The sequence below is a fragment of the Plectropomus leopardus genome, chromosome 22 (assembly GCF_026936395.1).
Source record: "Plectropomus leopardus strain MGB_pleo_1.0 chromosome 22, ASM2693639v1, whole genome shotgun sequence".
Taxonomy (NCBI): Eukaryota; Metazoa; Chordata; class Actinopteri; order Perciformes; family Serranidae; genus Plectropomus; species Plectropomus leopardus.
This window is the reverse complement of record NC_142197.1, coordinates 25540068-25561568: the sequence shown is the minus strand read 5'-3', so window position 1 is coordinate 25561568 and position 21501 is coordinate 25540068. Positions and strand designations below refer to the sequence as shown.

Below are 21501 nucleotides of genomic sequence, written 5' to 3'. Positions count from 1 at the left end.
TGCGCATTAAATGCAGCACTGAAATGATCCACACAGCATCATTACAGCATCATTACTGTAAAACTGCCAGTGTATGTAGAAATGTAAGGATTAAACAGACCATTGTTTTGATCCCAATATAAAACAGTCAAATATTACTGAAAAAAAATATTTTAAAGCAACACAACATGATTTCCAAGACAATGCACCATATTTCATTGAGTTAGGATGTTTTTCTTGATTTTTAAAAAAAAAATATTATTGCTTTGGATGTTTCCAAAACATTTGTTAACTAAACAAAACCTAAAACACAACTCCTCCCGCACCAGTTCGTCATCCCCAGAATGAGGGAATAAATTAGCTCCATAAAATACTTTGTTATAAAAGAAAAATAGATATTTATATAACAGGCATGATTTCAACACCTGCCGCCACAAATTCATTTTCTGTTTTTGGAGCCACACTGTTAGGTTACTGTTGAAGTACATTTACTGGCTAGTCATTGCACCACACTGTCAGAGCACAGAGCGTACTCTGGGCAGAGGTGGAGCAGCAGAACATCAAGAGCATTGAAAGTGAAACTTAACTGTTCATTCTGCTTGGTCTAAAAATTTGCATTCGCTTGCAGCAGCTGAGCCATGATCTGATCAGCTCTGAACAGATCGACAGAAAAGTTATCCACCCCGAGTCACAAACTGCTGCTGAGACAAAAACGGAACTCGCAGAGAACTTTGCCTGTGCTCCCTACACAGACCTGTGGAAAATCTGAATTTAGGGAACACAAAATGATACAAAGGGTCACACAGGTATTTAAAAGGGAAAAAAAACATTTTTCAGTTGTCATTGTCACCCCCATGCCCAACCCCCAGCAGCATGTTTAGTGTGAGCTAAAGGTGTGTTTGATTTCACTGTGTTCAGGTTTCCTGGACTGGGTCCCAAAGAAGATGCAGCGTGTGGGGTGCATGGAGCTGCTCAACACGGTCCAGAGGAGAGTCCAACCCAAATTACATGTGTTCGGACACATTCATGAAGGTATGCGCAGGTGCTTGTAAAACACTTAAAAAGACACACAAAAGGGCTGTTGGAGCACATTTCTAGAGTCAACTGTTAATGCTAGTCATACTGAAATTACTACTGGAATGTGTAGTTTTATTTTATAAATACATTGATCAAGGTTGTATAAGCACTCACTAGCGCTTGTAAAGCCTAAATGCTGTGAATACACGAATAATTGATCAACTCAGACCTTGAGGCAGTTAGATAATAAGCAGACACACTGTTTAGTGGTCTTGGTCTTGAAGTCAATGTGTTGAACTGAAACTGTAAAAGCGAGGAAGAGAAAAAGGACTCTGTCATCTCCAGTGGAAATTGGCACCCTTGACTGCAAATTTTAGAAATGATGTTGCTGATTGTCCCTGTCTAAAACAAATTAGCCTCCCAAATCAGGGAAGTACTCTAACTGACCCCCCCAACCCTCCTTTTTTAAATTTACATTTTACACATTATTACAATATTTAGCATCAAACTGAAGAAGGATCTCTGCCTCAGCAGTAGTTTATACATACTTCCACTTGCCGCTACTTAACTGTCTAGATTTTTTTAGTCTTAACTGTCTGAAGTTTCATGTCTCTGCACCGGCAATAGCAGAGGCCAGAGGTATCATGCTTTTGGGCTGACCATCAGTCCGTTCATCCCATTCTTGTGTACTGGGATATCTCAAGAAGGCCTTTAAGGAATTTCTTCAAATTTTGCACAGATGTTCATTTGTACTTAATGATAAACTTCTTAGTGTCATAAATCAGGCACAAGAGTGGAGACATTTGGTAAGATACTAAATTTGTGACACTAATCTGTAAACTGTACTGATTGTAGAGATCTTCTGCATGTGAAGCACAAACATGGATTTGAACTGTAAGTGCAACTTTAGTGGTTTGCAGAGGCATACAAACACGAGGCGGTAATTCTACTTCTCACATTTCTTAACACCTAAACATTTATCTTATTATATAAATCAACCAGTCACATGTAGATGTAGTGCAAATAGACCATAAACTATCATCTTGATCACATTATTATATTTCCCTTACACTGAATCTTTTTAAGTAATTAAACTGACTGAGAAAATTCAATTCCCTGTAACCTTAGAGAATATGGAGATGCTGTTTCCTGGAAGAAAATGATTAAAGTGTGCGTTTATTATACAACAGCTCAGCTGCCTCATCCCCATCAGCATTTCATCCAGGCCAGCCAGGGCAGAGAGACCGTCTCCCTGGACCGAGGATTGCTTTTTCGGGGTTATCAGGTCAGCGCTGAGCCCCTGGAGCAGCGGCCCCCCCATGACAGAGAACCAGATTAGAAACTAGATCAGATTTTATAAGAGGGAAAAATAGGCTGCGAGCCGCTCTCTTCATTAATGTGAGGAGTTCGACAGAAATTTTTTGTATTCATGTATTCCAAATCTGAAAGGACCAACACAGACATCTGCTCGTTTCCAAGAGATGGTGAAAGTGGCACCTCCACTTAAAAAATCACTGATAGTGCAAAGTACTTTCTGAGAGATGGTAGTTAACTTATGCTTGACAAAATGGTAACACTTTTACATCTGCCATTTGGAAGAAACGTTGATCCAAAGTGCCTCTGAAGCAGAGATTTTTTTAACTGTAGTGGTGTTAGTGTCACACTCTCATGCATACACTACATTTCCTCACGCTGGATTCTCGCCATTTTAGAAACCATGAAGATGCGTTGTGATTCGAAGCGCTAATAACTCTAATACTAATAACTGTTTCTCTTTGCACAGCCAAAAGATGACCTCCATGTTTGTGTATTTATTGTGATACCCATCACAGGCATCAAAGTAAAAATTCACTTCCTCTGATTTTGTATCATCCAGTCATATGTTGGTGAATATTATTTGAGAATTTTGCAGCACTTTTTGGGGAGACTGCATCTCTGTAGTGAGCAGTTGTATTAAGAATGCTATATTTGTAAAGAGCCACACTGAAGTTTTGCAGTTCTTTGTTTTATTTTAAAATCTGAGAGCAGGGTTTGGACTTAGCACCCACCAAATGCAGGTACATTGTTGGCAGTGGCATGTTAATCATGAGGCTATTCACCACTTTGATAAACACTTTAAAAAAAAGTCCACATTTATGTATTTATTATGACCCACATCAGATACATGAGAGTTGATATTCATCCTGAAGTCCACAGCACTTCCTCTGATATAATTGTAGCATTCAATCACATGTTGGTAAATGCTTAGTGAGGATTTGCATCCCTTTTGGGGAGATTACATTTCAGTAGTAAGCAGTCAAAAAGTATTTAAATTCTATATATTAATGTTGTGGACTCTTATTTTATTTTATTTCAAAATGCAATTTTTTATTTTTATTTTATTAAATTAAAATCTAAGAGCATGGTCTTGAATTATCACCCAGCTAATGTGGTTAAATTGTTGTCAGTGGTGTGTTAACTTTTTAGGCCATCTGCCACCTTGGTGGACCTGGAAATCTGTTATTTATTCTCGGGCCCACTGTGATTGGCATTGCTTCCTCTAATTTAATTGTATCATTCAATCACGTATTAGTTCATATTTACTGAGGATATGCATCCTGAATTAGCAAGCAGTATAAAGGTATTTTAAGAATCTGTATTTATTAAAGGGCTGTAATGAAGATTTTTCACAGTGTTTTTTATATAAATCTGAGAGCAGGTTCTGAAATTAGCACTCTTCAAATGCGGGTCCATTTTTGGCAGTAGCGTAGGCCATCCACCACTTTGGCAGACATGGAAAATGCACAACAGAAAGACACATTCAGTAGAGTTAGTGTATGACTGAATAGAGCTACAAATGTGAAAATGCTTTATGGAAGCAACGCTATTAACTGCAGAAATTCATGTAATTTGATTGACAGTTGAGGTTCACTGAGTCTTACATTATGCACACCTATATGCCAGGTGGAGAAAGACACTTCCTGTTATAGCTTTGAATACAAGGTCTCTGTGCTGACAGTGTTCTGGCATTCACCTTCTCCCACTGTTCTCCAGGTTACGGCATGATGACCGACGGCACTACCACGTTCGTCAACGCCTCAGCCTGCACTGTCAACTTCCTGCCGATGAATGCTCCCATCGTCTTCGACCTTCCAAACCCCAGGACCACATGACTAGAGGAAGCTCGCCCCCAAACACCTGCCTCCAGTCAGGAAAAAGGAGCCAGAAGAGGTAGGTGAGGGTGGAGGGCAGAGCACATTCTGTAAATATGAGGCAGCCGTGCGTTGACATGTACGCTACATGTCTGGAGATGGAGCAGACTCTGTGAGGGACGCTCCCAGACGCTATTAATGTTATTTTATGTGCCATCATTTCTTCATCTCAACACTGAGTCTAAAGGCAGACTAATGGACGAGCGCAGAGGCGCTTTTTAATGCGGACAGACTTTCCTCTGTGTGCTCTTTTACTGCACTGACAATCTGATGTGGCTCTCAGAGAGACACCCCGCTGGACGTCCCTGTTGGCCTTTTTCACTTCACTTTGGATGAACCATAGACATTTGGACTCAAAGTGAAGTAACCCAACATCTCGTCTACAAGAGAGTTTTGGGTAAGGCACGACTCGACTGCAGCAACAGAACATTAGCCCGGGGGATTGGAACAGAACTTCTCACTTTTAAACATTAATTTCCTCATTTCTCCCCCATCTTCCTCCTGTTTCTCACCCCTCCTCGGGCTTGGAGAGTTTTTTTTGCCAGAGTGTGTGTGTGAGATCAAAGTGAGTGTGTGAGGGCAGTGAGAGGTCTCTGCCAGGGGTTATGTGAGAGTCAGGGTGTCAAACATGTTGACACCACTCCCCTGGGCCTCATTACAGCCCTCATAAGCCTCTTAACTGGCAGAGAGGAGAACGCTCAGGAAACCACGTGCAGCACTTCCTTTATTCCCGTCTCTCTCTGCTACTCCTTCCATGTATCCCCCAGGTACAACTGCAGCTGGAGCAGCGACGTGACCAGGCGTGTAGTTACATGACTTGCCCACCATACCTTAATGTCAGTCAAAGATCAGCCCCCTTCGCTCCATGGCTTAGAAGAGAAAGTCCGAACAAATACTAGACATCTAGACATTAACTAGCTATGAAGTATAACATTTAAAGAGCAGCAGCTATGGATGGGGTAAGGGTAGAGTGATGGCTACATCTTGTTACTCATGCATATGTGAAGTTAGCAATTAGCTCGCTACATACATAGACTTTAAGCTATGAAGAATTACATTAAAAGAGAGGTTACGGTAAGGGTAATGGGATGGCTACACCTTGTTATTTATGCTACGTTAGTGATTTGCTAACTATGAAGTATAAAAGAGAGGCCGTTAAGGCTAGGTGTAGGGGTAAGTAAATAGGAACGCTACATCTAATAAGTAATGCTAATGCAGTAAGGGTTATATTAAGAGCAATGGGAGGGCTTATTTTGTTATGCTAATGCTAAGTTAGCTATCAGCTAGCTATGAAGTATTACACTAAAGAAGTGGTTAAGATTAGGGTATGGGTAAATGGGAAGGCTACATCCTGTTACTTATGCAAATGCTAAGTTAGAAATTAGCTAGCTTTGAAGTATTACTTGAAAAAAGAGGCAGTTAAGGTTAGAGTAAGGATAATGGGAAGGCTACATACTTTTGCCAATGCTTAATTAGCAATTAGCAACTATGAAGTTTTACTTTAAAAGAGGGGGAGGCTTACATCTTTATCATCTCGGCTTTATGTATTATGAATATTGGAATATTGCTACATTTGGTTTTATATTTATTCATTACAGTGTAGCATTGTAGAAGGGTTTGGATAACTGATGCGTCGGTGGGTTTGTCTTGTACTAGTGGTGGGCATGGTTTTTATGGCCGTGTCATGTATGCTACAAACGGAATAGCGTGCCCCAGGAATAACTTAAAATTTAAGTACCTCCGGTTCCCTCTTCTCAAAGTCTTGTCGTTGTCTTTGAATGGGTTTTTGGTTAGAAGCCTGACATAAGGTTTTGTGGTTAATACTAGTTTAAGAGACTTTTCTTTCACAACATAAAATTTGTCAAAATACCCCACTGTTTTAGCTGGTCTTGGATGGTCTTAGATGGGCATGGTCCAGTTCTTGCTGGACTTTGATGGTTTGATATGCTGGTGTGACCAGCCTGTACCGTTGGTCATGCTGGTGTATCCAGCCTATCAAGCTGTGCTCATTTATCTTTATGCATAACATATGACAGATTGATTAACTGATTTATGTCCTTTGCTTTTCATACTTTCCCCTCATGACACTATTATTTATCCATACTCAAGGACATTGATTTGGCTTCAATTTTACAGGAAGTTCAATGGATAGACCAGCTAGAGTGACCATCACAAGCTGATATGACCAGCTAAACCATCAAAAATAATGCAAAAACATACCTTAAGCTGGTCAACCAGCTTAACCATCTTAAACTGTTCTTTTCAGCAGGGCATTATCTTGCTGAACAAAACATCCTGAACGATATGTATCAAAAACCTTAGCTCTGTTTGCCACAGAGCTTGTTTTCTGCAGTAATCTAAACTCCAATGGAAAAATCCTGTCAACTTTTTGATGAGGGAACCAGGGCGAACTTCCGCATCTGCCTACAGAAAAACTTCATTAGTGGGGTACTCATTGTCTGCAACTATACCTTTTTCCCCCTTTCACCTTGTCTACTCCTTTTCATTTCTTCCTTCCTCTCCATCCTTCATGCTGTTAATGACTACAACGACGACTGAGACTGCAAGCTTTTTGGACTTGGAAAAGACATGCGATGTTCAGGTGCTACATGTTATTGCTACTTCTGGACAGTCATTTCTGAGCCGTGGTGGTTGTTTTAAGGGCCCTCCCTTGTGTTGGGAGAGATGGGACATTTGATCTTTTATCGCAAGGAGTAAAGCTGTAACTACATGTACTGTAACTGGTCTATGTAAATGTTCTCTGTCAATGTAAAGAGAAAAAAAAAGGTTTTCTTGAAGATTTCCAAGTTGTTGCAATGCTTTTCAAAATGTTAATATTTGTGGTTGTTACATTTCCTTTGCTCTATTTCTTAGTAATGTAAATGCTTATTATGGTATTTCCTTCTCTGTGAAGCTGCTGGGCCCCATTTGGTGATTATTAACTCTTTCATGTCCCTTAGCAGTTTGTCTGTGTTTAAAAAAAAACCCTTTCATTTTTTTTCCTTTGCTCTATTTTCTGAATAAGGCCGTTCTCAGTGAGAGTCTGAATGTGCTTAGCATAACAAGACCACGTCACACTTTGATCTTCCTGCTCTCCGACATTATGTATGAACGTTCCCCGGGGCTGCAGTTTACTCCCACTTCACTCCCGCTTCCTCAGCACATCAGCATTCATTGTGCCAGCTGATGTCTTAATGTTTCCAAATAGGCGAAAGAGGAGAGAGAAGCAGAACTGCTCACCAAGAAACCAGTGTGTGGATAATGGTGGGAGGTGCGAGCATGAACGTTGATGCCTGAGTGTCTGTACATGTTATGCTAATGTGATGTGAAGCAGTTTGAGTTTTAGGCCGTGAAATTGAGGACATTTTGGTTTAGATTCATTTCTTCAAGGTTTAGAGTTAGAATTGGGGTTTAGAATTAAGATTAAGTTTAAGGTATGGTGTGCAGGGTATAAAGACTAGGAGAAAAATTAAATTTAGTGCTTAGTTTGTATATTTTAAAGTCAAAAACCCAGGAGATGGTTTTCTGACTGTGACAATATAGAAGCCACTCAGTGTGTCTACAGAATACTTTGGGGAAAATTAGGTTTGGGCACAAAACCTTTTGGTTACGGTTTGGAAAAGATCATGTTTGGCTTAAAATACCCGTTTGGAAGCACAAATGTCACTGGTAAAGCAGTGACGGGTCAGCCAAAATTATCCAGGTTGGGTTGTCGGTGGCTGAGTGGATAAAGCAAGCATGAATGAAGGCCGTGTCCTTGCCACAACAGCCTCAGGTTCAATTCCTGCTTGAGGCCCTTTGCTGCATGTCAACCCCTCTCTCTCCCCCTTTCATGCTATTGATCTGTCCTATCTAATAAAGGCTAAATTGCCAAAACATTATCTTTAAAAAAAAAACTTCCAGGTTAAGCGTTACTTAACCTGAAAAACAAGTGTGATGCCACAAATACTGATGGAAACACCGCAAAGGGTTACTAAAAGAAACAACCATTAGAAATTTTGATAAGCTACTTATAGGTTAGGAATGCAATATATTTGTAATTCGCTGAATTGTACACTGAGAAGATTTTCTCTTGGCAACTGGGCTGCAAAATGAAACAACTGAATTACTGAAATACCCTCAACACCACATCAAAATCTAAATCTATTTATCATGTATTTGCAGCCCTGTTCTAAATGTGGCATATGTTAAACTGGTGAATATGAATATGCTGGCAAGGTTGTTGGTTTAGGTTCCACTAGTTATTAAATGTCTGGTGGAGCCATCAAAGAAGTATAAAGAAAATTTAAGGTTTATCATCCACAAATGCTATGAGGCATTAAATATGATGGCTAACAGACTCAACAAAAATACCCAGGCTGCCCAGGTTTTTCATTTTAAACATGGCAGTCAAATAATAGTCTCATGTGGCCAGCACAAAAACCGTTTACAAGTATAGGATAATAAAGGTAGAACATATTAACATTTAATCGCCAGAAAAAAAAATTATGTTAAACGCCTTTATTCTTTTCCTGAAAAACAGCAATGGCTAGGCAAACACTTTTTGTGGCACTATCCCCACTACAAAACAGCAATGTTTCAGAAATAAAGCAACTACTTTTTGTGGCACTATATCCACTGGAAAAACAGCGGTGTCTCGGTAAAAAAAAAAAAAAAAAAAAAAAGAAAAAAAAGAAAAAGCTTTTCGTAGAACTATTCATGCTGGAAAAACAGCAATGTCTTGGTAAAAAAAAAAACAACTGCCTGTCATAGCATTCTCCCTGCTGGAAAAACAGCAATGTCAAGGTTTAAAAAAAAAAAAGAAAACAACCACCACCACTCATGGCACTATCCCTACTGGAAAACATTGTTTTAAAAAATGCCTTTTGTGGCACTATCCTCTCTGAAAAAACACTGAAAGGTTGCTACAAAACAATCATGTATGTAACCTAAAAAGCTGCTGGGAAAACAGCATTGACTCGCTAAAACACAACAGGTTTTGTTGTTCGTTGCTGCTGAACAGTGGTCTGCAGCTTGGCCTGCGTCTTGCCTCGATGTCATGCCATCCAGATGAAATCAGCTCATATACTACACCACTTTATAAACTTCAAGACAAAACCTACAGATTTAACTTATTCATGGTTTGCAGAAATGCACAAAGCCGACATTTTCTTCTGGCGACCGGGTTAAAAGTAAAAACCGCCATGAGTCTTAAAAACGGAAAAACTATTATTAATCTATCTAATTAATTCTGATAGTGTTTCTGCTTTCCCATATATTCTATTGCTGTTGAGCAATAGCAATTTCTACAGATGTTTCCATTAAGAGCCTAGAAAAGATAGAGGGTGTTTTATGGTATATTGATGTTTCATCAGGCAGGTAAAAACTTTCTCTGCTCAAAACCTTCTTGTTTATGAGAAACAGTTGCACCACTTTCTCAGTAGCAAGTCCCCCCTCGCTAATTGGTTTTTGTTGGATTGGAAGAACAAGTAATGGTTCTTTGTTGAATTCTGGAACTATATATCACTGGATCTTCTTCAAAGAAAGAGGATTTTAGGCATGACGTGGACCTCTGATCAGGGTCAAAGGGAATAGTTTGAATGTAACCCGTGGATCGTCCATACAAGCACAGCCTAGGAGAGTGTGTGTGTGTGTGTATTTAAGAGTGTAAAGGAAAGGGAGTGCTCAGCTTCATCATTTAAAACACAGACTTAATTAATGTCCATGAAGGAAAATGTTCCAAGAGAGGAATAAAGGGAAACTATTAAAAACCAAAAGATGGGAGGAACTTTCATCTGAGTTTCATGAAAAGCTATCTGTTTGGTCCCACTCTCCACTTCCAGTCCTCATTTAGATGTCTCGCTTTGATGCTTTCCTGCTTCAGTAGCCGTGTTATGTGTTTCCTGTTTTCTCCGAGAAAAAAAAAAAGTGCTGTACTATTTCTTGATTTCTTTCTTGAGGCATGCTTAAAGGAGTTAATGACTTCTGCTACCCAGACAATCTGCATATGAAGAGTTTTGTTCCAAAATGAGATATTCACTGTTTGAAAGAAGGGACGCCTACACAGGCCGAGTGATTGACAGCTGAAACTTAAAAGCCGATCGTGGTGGTACTTTTTAAAGCATCATTAGTAACTTCTGTCTTTGGTTACATTTTTACCGGCTGGATCCTCTATATTTCAACAAGACTGGACGGTTTGGGAACTTCAGGTCTTTTTTTTTTTAAATGGATGTATAGCATTTTGGAATAAAAATGTTCATGTGGTATTTTGCCATCGTTGTTGGGGACATTTTTTTTAAAGAAAATGGAAACCCAACGGCTGCAAAATGTTACCATGTTGTTCCTGGAGACAACTAAAAATGTGAAGTACCTCTCTTTCTTAAAAACCGTGAAGATTCTGCTGGTTCTGAGAGACTATTCACCGATTGAATAAAACCTTATCTGTGACTGCTGGATCATGCTTCCTTGCTTCCATCCTCGCTTTCCCTTTTGTCTCCTTTATTTCTTGTTCTAGAGAGAGAAAAATTAGAGGTGGTGAGGAAACTTTCCTCGTCCTGGTTCTTCCCTTTTGTTCCAATCAAAGGTATCTGTGTCTCGTATCAATTATAGAGCCCAGAGCAGCCAGTTAATTTCCAGTAGCTAAACCCTCGCCGCTCCGTCTCTGTCTCCCATTTTGTTCCGCAGGTCTTCCACACCTCTGCACATTCTAATGAGAACCCTCGTTCAAATAATTACATTAGTAATCCCGGGGGAGACCGGGTAATTTATTCGCGGATGGCTTTTTACTTTGCCATTAATACAACTAGCTTTCATATACTCTTGTCTTTCTCCCTCCCTCTCTTTTTTTCTCACTACGCCTCTCCAACCACAATCCTGAGCTCTTTTTCTCAGTTCTGATCATCCCTTTTCCATTTCCATCTGCTCATCCTTCTTTCGGCTTCCTCAGATAATGATTCCCAGCTCTCCTACATTCGTCTCTCCTCTCTGAGAGCAACCGTACGTCTTGCTGCTGCGGCGTTTTCTTTGAATGAATGACAGACGTCCCCTCTATCTCCTTGTCATCCATCTCACTTCACACTTCCATGTCGGAACAAAGGATGCACCCAGCGCTTCCCGTCGTCTGCGTTGTTAAAAAGGCACTTTATTTGATTGGCTTTGGAACAAAAATCAGTGTCAAACAGTCGGGCAGCAGACAGAGGGTGGAGAACTCTCAAATCATTTATCAATCTCTCGTTGTTCTTCTTTATTTTTTCAGGTTTTTTTAGTCATCACATCCCGTGATTGTTGCATCAGTGGCAGATCAGATTTGAAATTCTGAAGTTAGGGCCAAATAAACCATCAAGCAGCCCAAGGGAAAAAATTTAGCCATGGGCCCCTATTCATCCACCCCCTTACCCATGTGCGTAATCTCCACGGGGGACGTAGAAGTCCCTAGCCTTGGAGAAACGCTGAAGCGAGTTATCACCATCAAGTGAATTTTGTTGATTGTACAAGAGCAATTTTGGTTCATAAGGAAGTGCCTGACAACCAGTTACCCAATGAGTTTGGACTTTGTGATCTACAAGAGGTAAATATGTGTCACTGATTGTTTTCTATGCTGTAACTAAATGCTATAAGGTGAAGAACAAGTGTGTTACTAATCGTGAGTAGCTGTTAGCATTAGCTTAACACATTAATCAAAGTACAACTTCTCACAACAACATCTAGCATGACATCACCTGGCATTGTAGTCAGAAAACTGTTTTTGCTCCTCTGTTTTTGTCACTTTTTTGGACAACACAAACATTTTATGCATTTTTGAAAAACATACCATACTATGTTGTTTTCATGGTATTTTGGAAGACATACTATATTATATTTTTTTGCTTTTTTGGACTACATACTGTATTAAGATGTTTTTAATGATTTTTGGATGACATACTATATTCAGATATTTTTTATGATTTTTGGTCAGCATTATATGTAAAGATGATTTTTCTTAATTATTTTTGGACAACATACTCTACAATGACTTGTTTATGATATTAGGCAGTCATACTATACTATTACATTTTTTTTTTATTATTATTTTTGGACAACATGATGTTTTTCATGATTTTTGAAAGACAAACTATACTTTTTTGATGCATTTTTGACAACATAGAATACAATGACATTCTTATATATTTTTGGTCAAGACTGTACTATGACTTTTTTTATTCTTTTTGTACAACATACTATACAATGGCATTTCATGCTTTTTTGGATGACATACTATCCTGAGAGTTTTTATTTCTATTTTTCACAACATACTACATTATGGCCTTACTATGAACATGACTTTTTGATCCTATTCTAGATGACATAATATACTTTGGCTTTTTTATGCTTTCTGACAGCAAACTTTACTATGATATTTTTCCTACTATTTTTGAAATATTATACTATACAACTATACAAATTTCATGCTATTCCCGAAATACAATACACTATGATGTTTTCATCACAAGTATTGTGACATGCTATCTTTTCATCACATAATTATTGACAGAACATACAGTACTGTGACATTTTTTCAAGAATTTTTTATTTCATACTACGCATTGATTTTTTTGACGCATTTTTTATGATAAACTATACAATTAGGATTAAACATATTTTCATTGATTTCTATAGTATGACTATAGTACACATTTTATTTGAAATAACATACTATTACTTGTATTATATTTTTCCAACACACTTTATTATGACTTTTTAAATCACACTTTTATTGCCATACTACAGACTAAACTATGAGGCATTATAAAAAAAAATATTATGACATGCTATGGAATGACCTTTTCACCATATTATTATGACATACTTTCCTATGCCTTTTTTCCATCATGTGTTTATGTACTTTATTTTTATGGCACACTATACTATGACTTTTAGATTGTTTTTAATCACAAACTATATTATGCTTTTTTCATTACATATTTATGCTATATTATACAATGACTTTTACTTCACATTTTTATGGCATATCACACTAAGCTTTTTTTCAACACTTTTCAATGGCATTCACTTAAATACTATTACTGTTACATGTTACATTTCACATCACATTTTATGACATGATAAAGAAAGAGTTTCTCATCACATGGTAGTGATAAAGTCTCTGACTTTTTTGTCACATTGTTTATGGCATACTACACTGACTTTTTTTTGTTTTGTTGACTTCTTTTTCATCATTTTGTCACAAACCATACTTGGACTCTTTATCACATTTTTGGACAGAGAATACTATGAGATTACTATTACTATTCATAGATTACTATACAATTACTTATTTCATCACATGTTTTGGCATTACTATACTATGACATATTGAAATATTGTATGACATTTTTTTATCACATTTAGTATGACTTTTGGCATTCTTTACTTTGACTGTCTAATGACATTTTCTGACACCCTATACCATGACTTTTTTTAAAAGTCTCATAACAGAACGTTAGAGTGTTTCACTTTCCTCTCTAGTGAAATGTTGCAGATCTGTTGCAAATCTGAATCTCTCAGCTGATCTATCAGAATATAAAAGACACATGCATACTGACAGTGTCTTGGGTGATCCGATCACAAGTAGACAGCACTGAACAACCACTAAGACAAACTGTGATAGGCTCGCTCACACCACTTGCTAAGGTGCTCTGGGACGCATTGACCCCGTCTTTTGTAATGTAAATGCTGATGAGTCATCAGTGCTGTGTGTGGTGGTGTTGCATGGCAGTCCATTGTCACAGGAGACACGACGTCAATCAGATTGTGGGCCCTATGCATAAGAAGTCTCCGTGGAACCCAGATCCTGTCCTCTTTTGATCTGTGTCTCTCAAGCATCTTTTCAGGTTTTTTATTTTATTTTTTTAACAAATTGAGTTTGCTTCTTTCCCTGCCTTTCTTTTATTTTTTGGAACTCCAGTTTCCCCGCTCTAGAGAGAGATATTTCTTTATTATTTCTTTTATACAAAGTTAAGTTTTCTTATCAATTCAGGAAGTTTCAATTGAGTTATTGCACTAATTAAAGAAAAAAACACAAATTTCCAAACAAATCTAAACTCTTCATTCCAAGCTTTTCGAGGGCCTCAGTCCCACTTTCACCCCACTACAACACCCCTGGTCATTATGGAGCTATTGTGCAAAACCACATATTACAACTATTTTTAAAATTCTTTCTCTCTACAATATCTGCACATGACAGCTACAGCATAATTTAAGCTTTAAGGCATAATGCTACTTTATGACAGCTGCTTTGTGAAGTCCAACATGCTACACACCTTTTCACCACCCCGACATTCACACTCTCACTCTCCACTTTGCTACATAAACACTTTTGTTGGCACTGAAAGTAAATCGGAGGTGCTGAGTTTCAAACATACACTTTGGCTCTTATTGAATAATGATTAACTCTTTGAAACCTGGGTCGAAATCAGTTCACATCCAGAGTCCTTCCCTTTACTTTTTTGTATGGTCATTTCCGGGTAATTTTTATAACTTTTTCTAACTCCTTGCTAATTTTGGGAAACATCTTTTGAAGTTGTTGTTTTTGATTTGCGATGAGGCCAACTTGATCAGGTTTGAAGGGATAAAGAAGCAGAAGTCACTTTAAGATGCTCAACATTTCAGGTTATATTTAGCATTTTATAAAACATACTACTGTATAACAAATATATCACAAATTTGCAATTAATCAAATTAACACAAAGTTACTGCTAAATGTTAAACCTGTGGTCCCAGAGTGTGGTGGCCCTCAGGGCCGCAGCTGTGGGCTTGGGAGTGAAGGTCAGTGAAGAAAAGGCCACAGGAAGTCGTTGAAGGAGATCCTCCCCGTGGTGTCGCCATCAAAATAAGAGCAGAGGTGGAAGAACTCGTCCTCCGACAGTTTGATGCTGAAGTGGTGCAGCACCTGCAGGACAACCACAGCATGAGTTGGCGCACACGTGTGTGTGTGTGTGTGTGTGTGTGTGTGTGTGGCTGGGGCTTGGGAGATGTCATCCCTAACCAGGTTGCTAATTGTTTCTATCGATTAGCACGGGGAGTGCTGTGGTGGGTAAATTGTGCAGCAGGTAAATGGCAGCGACAATAAAAGAGGAGTGTCAGCTGCTGCTCTCCTGGGCCAAAATGTCAGCGCTGTCTTGTTTCAACCTTGGGCTTAATTGAACAATTAAAATTACTGATTGGCTGTCAAGTGAACAGGTGTATGTGTGTGTGTGTGTGTTGTGTGTGATGCTGCAGCCTAAGCTTCATGGATTTCCAGTCACTCTCCATCAGACATTTTGATAGAAGACACACAAGCGGAGCTCAAACGATCGCATCAATAATTCATACAGAGGCAGTTTCTCTCTTGAGTGTTTGACGTGGAGCAGGTGGAGCTGCAGTGATGGAGTAGTCCACCTCAAGTCCCTTTTCTCTGCACTCATGACTCAACCTGGACTAGCCCACTGATGACTTGAACTTGGACTCAAGTATTAACTCAAGCAAGTTGGACTCAAGTTGGATGAAGATTCAGACAACGTATATATTTAACAACAAATTGCTTAACATTTGATGTATATTAACCCTTAGAAACCTGGCTTGACTTGTCTCAAAATCATGGGGAGCCGGGGCGACCTCTAGCTCATTGAGTAGAGCAAGTAGAGCGAGTCCTCCGCAGCAGCCTGGGTTCAATTCTGGCTTGTGGCCCTTTGCTGTGTGTCATCCCCATTCTCTCTCCCCATTTCCTGTCACTCTCTGAGTGCACTTTAATAAAGGCATGAAAAGCCTAAAAAATAATCTTAAAAAAAAAAAATACATGGGGAGAAAGACACGAACACCTTAACAAGAAATGGCCCAAAAATTACAATTCCTAGAATATAAGAAAAAAAGTGGGAAAAAATCCAAACAAACAAACAATAAAAAATACAAATAAAAAAATAAAATGACCTAAAACAAGTTCCTCAAAAAACATGGCAAGAGGGCAACTCAGCAGGAAACGTTCCTAAATCTAATCTGACGCTCTACTCTAAAATGAGAGAGCTGATGTTGGTAGCCACAGAGCGTTCTGTTTCTCCATGAATTAGCAGATAGTCTAGTTTGTGCTGGAGCATGCTCCGGCCCTCACAACGAGTGTTTCTGAACGCACCCTCTGAACTTTCAGAATCTGAAGATTCTCAAAATAATACTTTTCACGGTCTCACTGAATGGTGAGTTAACAAAATGCTTTGTTATCGATATAACTTTAGCATACAGTTAACATAACGAAGCACACTGGTGTCATTTTTATTGAATGTAGTATGTGTAGCAGCTTTTTGAAGGCGCATTAATGATGACTCGGACTCGGGACTCGGATTCAGGTACTGGTGACTTGAACTCAACTTGGTGACTCAGAATTGAAAAAAGGGGACTCGAGACTCACCTCAGACTCGAGATTTAGTGACTCGACTACAAGAGCTCACCTTCCTGAAGTCCTGCACGGTGACACTTCCTGTGCGGGCACGGTCAGACGACAGGAAGCAGCGTCTGATTGAGGTCCAGGAGGCGTGGACGATGTCGTGGATCCTCAGCATGACCTCCATGCAGTCTCTGCTCAGGACGCCGCGACTCGTCTGAACAAGAAGACAGGAACAATGAGACAGAAAAACAGCCGATAAAGGTGAGAGCCCCCCACACTCTGTAATATTTCACTTCTCCACACTGAGACTTGGAACAAAGAGTTAGTACTTGTGTGATCAGATAAAAAGGTTTGATTGCGATGAGATGCAGGGGGTCTCTGCAGTTTTCCACAGATGGCGGCTTCGGCCGACACAATGCAGGTCTTTGTGTTTCCGAAGTTGGTTTGGAGGTTGCAGCTCACGGGTTGCCAGATTAGGCCCTCACCCACACGCTCTACTGAAAGCTTGGGGGCTCGGCTTAGTCGCTCAGCGGGGGGCCTTTTTAGAGCGTGCCCACCCGTGTGTCATTGTTCAAAGCTTCATATACACCTCGCCATGCCAAAAAAGCGCTGCAACTCACCAAACTCGCCCGGTTCGCTCGTCATCGCAGGCGATAGTCGAGAGCCTGAGGGTGGGAGGTCCCCGCTGAGTTTACACAATCTGGCAAGCCGCCGTCGCTCATCACCACCCCCTCACATTCCAGAGCCCCCCCCACACACACACACACACACTGTACTGTATCCTAACTAAAAGTTGCAGCCAATAAAAGTACAATAGATGAGACGTTGAATGGAGGGAAGGAGAGGGACGGCAGAGTTAATTTGATATGTGCTCAGCATGGGGATGTGTAGCTCAAAGTACAAACCCTGTGTCCCAATTTCACATTAAAATCCGACTGTGAGGACTGGATACATACAGAGATTTTCAAATGCTAACAGGCAGACTGGAGTCATTTGAGCTCTCAGCTGTGGACAGAAGCTGCTGCAGCAGGTGGACAGAGCTGAGGAGAGACACACTGCACTTCTGTAGAGCTTGTCTAGTCTTACAAAAGAGCTTTAACACTACATGCCACAAGGCGGGCTTCCATTAACCCTCAAACTGCACAAATTAAAATTGTGAATTTAAATCACGCCTAATGGAAACATAAATTTCGAAAAACTTCAATCCAAGGCCCCGCAGGTGTGTTATGTGAGTGATAATGGAAAGGCGAGCCCCTTATACATGGGAGTGGCCACGTAAGAGCGATTTCTGGGAGGTGAAAGTCCACAATTTCACATGCCACCTCCGATCATCTGACGCCAACCCTCTAACCCCCATCACCAGGACTAAGCTCCGTACCTTGGGGGGACAGAACCTTGGCCATTGCTACCCCAAACCTCTGGAACGCCCTCCCTCCAAACATCCACAACTCAGACCCACTCCCCTCATTTCAAAATAAACTCAAAACAGGCCTTTTCACAAAACACTGCCACACACATACACACACACACTGCCTCCCAAAATCTGAACTGCCATATCATATGATTTTTGCTTTTGCATTCTGCTCTTGTGTTTGTGTCTGTTCTGTTTATGTATTTTGTATTCTTTTTTTTTGCATAAGTATTTGTTTTTTGTTTTTTTTGCATTTCATGTAAAGCATCTTGAGCACCTAGAAGAGCACTATATAAGACCTATCTATTACCTGTTATCATTATTGTTATTATTATTATTTTTATTGTTATTATTATTAGAGCATTTGTGGATTCTAAACTTCCAGATGAGCCGCTCAACTTTTGAAGAGTTATGTGATGCAGTAACAGCTCTTGTAGCTCCTGCTGCATCATGAGGGAGCCAGTTCCTACTGACAAGCACATAGCCATAGCATCATGTGAGCTAGAAACGACAAAAAAGTGTTTCCATTGCAGTTTTGTGAAATATGGTTTTTCTGAATCACCTGACATACCACCTCATGCGAGGATAAAAACTTTTTGCAGTAAATGGGAGTTTTTTAGAAACTGACGTGTTTCCATTAGACATATTTTTTATTCACAGTTTCAGTTTGTGCAGGGTTAATGGAGACCCTCACAGAGCTTTATCATGCAGACACTAAATTGAAGAATGACTTTTTTTACCAGTGTAGTAGGAGGAGGGAGTTTACGTCGCTCAAACGGCACCCTGGCCTCTGCTGGTTTCAGGTTGAGGACGAAGTGATGCAGGAAGTTGTGATATGAAACACGGCCGTTACTAATGATGTCAAACTTCACCGCCAGACGCTCAAACTGCTCCTGAGTCACAGTGACGCTGAGGGATTGGAGGATCTCTGCGGCACACAATCAGTCATCAGCACACAGCAGGCAGACGGTGTGTAATGTATGACTGTGTGTGCTTCACTGCTCACCCAGGAAAGACGAGGTGCTGATGTGTCCCTCTCTCTGAGGATCCTCCTCTGTGCACTTCCTCTGGATCTCCTTCCAGCAACGCTGCACCGCCCCACGCAGCCTCCTCTCCACGCTGCCCGCCGGGCTTCCTGTCCCAGGCCTCCCCACTGAGGCGGGATGCCTGGAGGAAATCTGGGGGGCAGACTGGGAGAAAAGAGAGGAGGTGAAGAAAAGGGCTGCACATCTACACTGAATGAAGCAGCAGTTTGCAGCAAACAGCTGATTCTCATGGTGAGACTATGCAGGAGCCACTGAAATGATTCTTGAGATAAATTAATGTTCATCGAGTACAGGTTCACTTAGTGTTTGGAATAAGGCCGGGCTGCAAGAACAATTACGGTTCATTTTTTAAATTTGAATCACAGTCCAACTTAGAATCACGTTGCGCCACCATTCAAGACAATCTTCTATACTGTTCCCTGGTTTTACTGTATTCAAATGCAGTTATGAGGAAACACACACAAAAATACACTTAACCTCTTTGTACACTTCAAAAAAGAGCCAAGAGAATACAGCATAAAGTTGGTTTTCATGAGGACACAAATGTATTATTCTTAAAATATAAATTAAAATTTTTTGATTGCACAAATAATGTAAAGGGCAACGAAAAACCATCAAAAATTTTTTTTTTTGGAGAAATGGGGACTATAATTTGAGGGGAGCAATACATTTAAAGACTCTCAGTGCTCGTACACTGTGAAAAAAATAGTATTTAGTATTTCAGTTTGTGGAGTGAAATTGTTGAACAGTCAGCATGTGTAGTTAAGGCAATGTCCAAACATCACCCAGTTTAAAAAGAGGAATAAAGACAGGATTCCCACACATGCATATACTGCAAGGAATGTAGTTATGTGTAAATATGTAGTTTGTTGGTATGAATGTACCTGACTTAATATGTATGTATATATGTGTGTGTGTGTGTGTGTGTGTGTGTGTGTGTGTGTGTGTGTGTGTATTAAGGCTGTCAAAAAAACATGTTAATTTATAATTTTTTGAAATATTTTAAATACAGATCTTGAAATATTTGCCTGTGTTGGATTGTGTTGCTGACAATGCAGGAGCTTGTACAACTTCATAAATGAGTGGAATTCATGCTTATAAATGTGAATTGATTTTTTAAAAATACTTTCATACTTTATATATATATGTGTGTGTGTGTGTGTGTGTGTGCGTGTATATATATATATATATATACATGGGTAGATGGACATTTTAAGATACTGTATGGGGGGAAGGCCTCCAGGTAGTAAACACTGCTGTGCAGATATCACGAGATAAGCACTTGCTTGTCTTAAGTAAGTGCGCATACTTAAACATGGCTCCCACACTAGGAGCTAAAGGCTACAACAAGGCTAAAAACATTACACCAAAACAAGTTGGCACGTCGGGACTTAATGACACTTGGCCTGCGAGCAGTATGGAGACATTTTAATGATGTAACTGAGCTCTGCTTAATTTTAAATCTGGACTGACTCACTTTAAATCTGTCTTGCTAAATTTTGATTAGAAATAATGTGAAAACAAATGAATTCTTGTTAGTGCAAACCAGCCTAAACATGTTGGATCATTTTACTTATGAAGTATAAGTGAAGATGAATTTTGGGATTGCCCACAAAGATGAAAACTGGTTTCTTTGAAGTGAAGACAGTACATCATTTACACATGTTAACCACAGTGGTCTTTACAGGCCCATCAACTGAAAATGTGGTAAAAGCAGTGCTCATCCGCAGCCTCCATCAGCCTCAAATCTAAAACTGCTGCTTAACCCTAAACCCAACAGTGACTTCTCTGGTGCTGCAATTAAACACATTTCACAAGCATTTAAACCTTAAATTCAACAAATTAATAGTTTGGAATTAAAAAAAGGAAAAAGCGGATGAAAGATCTCTACAAATAAACTTTTCTAATTAACATTTCTAACATTTCTAAGTAATTATATATTTTAAATTATCTTACCCAATTACAATATTTTCCAGGTAATTTTTACTTTCCTGGTTTTTGCATTTGTTTTTTTCTGTTGCTAGTTTTGTGGTAATTTTTTAAAACTTTTTATTAATTTCATGCTATTTTTTGGGTCATTTCTTATTAAGTTTTTCATTGTCTCTTCCCATGTTTTTCAAAGAAATAAATCCAGTTTGCTCAGGTTTTAAAGGGTTAAAAGCAGGACTGAGCAGCCATCTGATTAACATCATTTCAAGGAGGCTGTACTGTGAATGGCATTTCTCCAAACACCAGCCCTTAATCGACCTTGGTGGAGTACAGGTGTGGACAGAGGACATGCACGTTGTCCTGTTTGGTCTCTCCTGACCCGCTCAACATTAACCGCTCTCTGCTTTCAATCTTCAGACTATTAAAACATGCAGGACATTCTGGAAAATATCTCTAAAATATAACCTCCAGAAGACAACACTGTTACTGGATCTCGCCTCCCATTGTGTACATAAAGCAAATTTTCACCTCATGTTATCTGTATGAATGCGACAGATG

At 39.5% G+C, this 21501-nt stretch overlaps 2 protein-coding genes across 5 annotated transcripts in view; one reads left to right on the top strand and one right to left on the bottom strand.

The window, feature by feature from the left end:
• mpped1 (metallophosphoesterase domain containing 1) overlaps positions 1-10613 on the top strand; it is a 110552-nt gene extending 99939 nt beyond the window's left edge. For all 4 annotated transcript variants that reach the window (XM_088072730.1, XM_088072731.1, XM_088072733.1 and 1 more), the window contains exons 6-7: positions 898-1011; positions 4030-10613. In XM_088072730.1, the coding sequence (XP_087928856.1) occupies positions 898-1011; positions 4030-4148 (233 nt within the window). In that variant the 3' untranslated portion in view covers positions 4149-10613. The remainder of the gene's footprint in view (positions 1-897; positions 1012-4029) is intronic.
• Positions 10614-12886: 2273 nt separating this feature from the next.
• The window catches only part of efcab6 (EF-hand calcium binding domain 6), a 76183-nt gene continuing 67568 nt past the window's right edge, over positions 12887-21501 (bottom strand). The window contains exons 28-31 of the mRNA XM_088072933.1: positions 18975-19158; positions 18709-18896; positions 16622-16771; positions 12887-15093 (exon numbers count right to left, since the gene is read on the bottom strand). Coding sequence (XP_087929059.1) covers positions 14971-15093; positions 16622-16771; positions 18709-18896; positions 18975-19158 — 645 coding nt within the window. The 3' untranslated portion in view covers positions 12887-14970. The remainder of the gene's footprint in view (positions 15094-16621; positions 16772-18708; positions 18897-18974; positions 19159-21501) is intronic.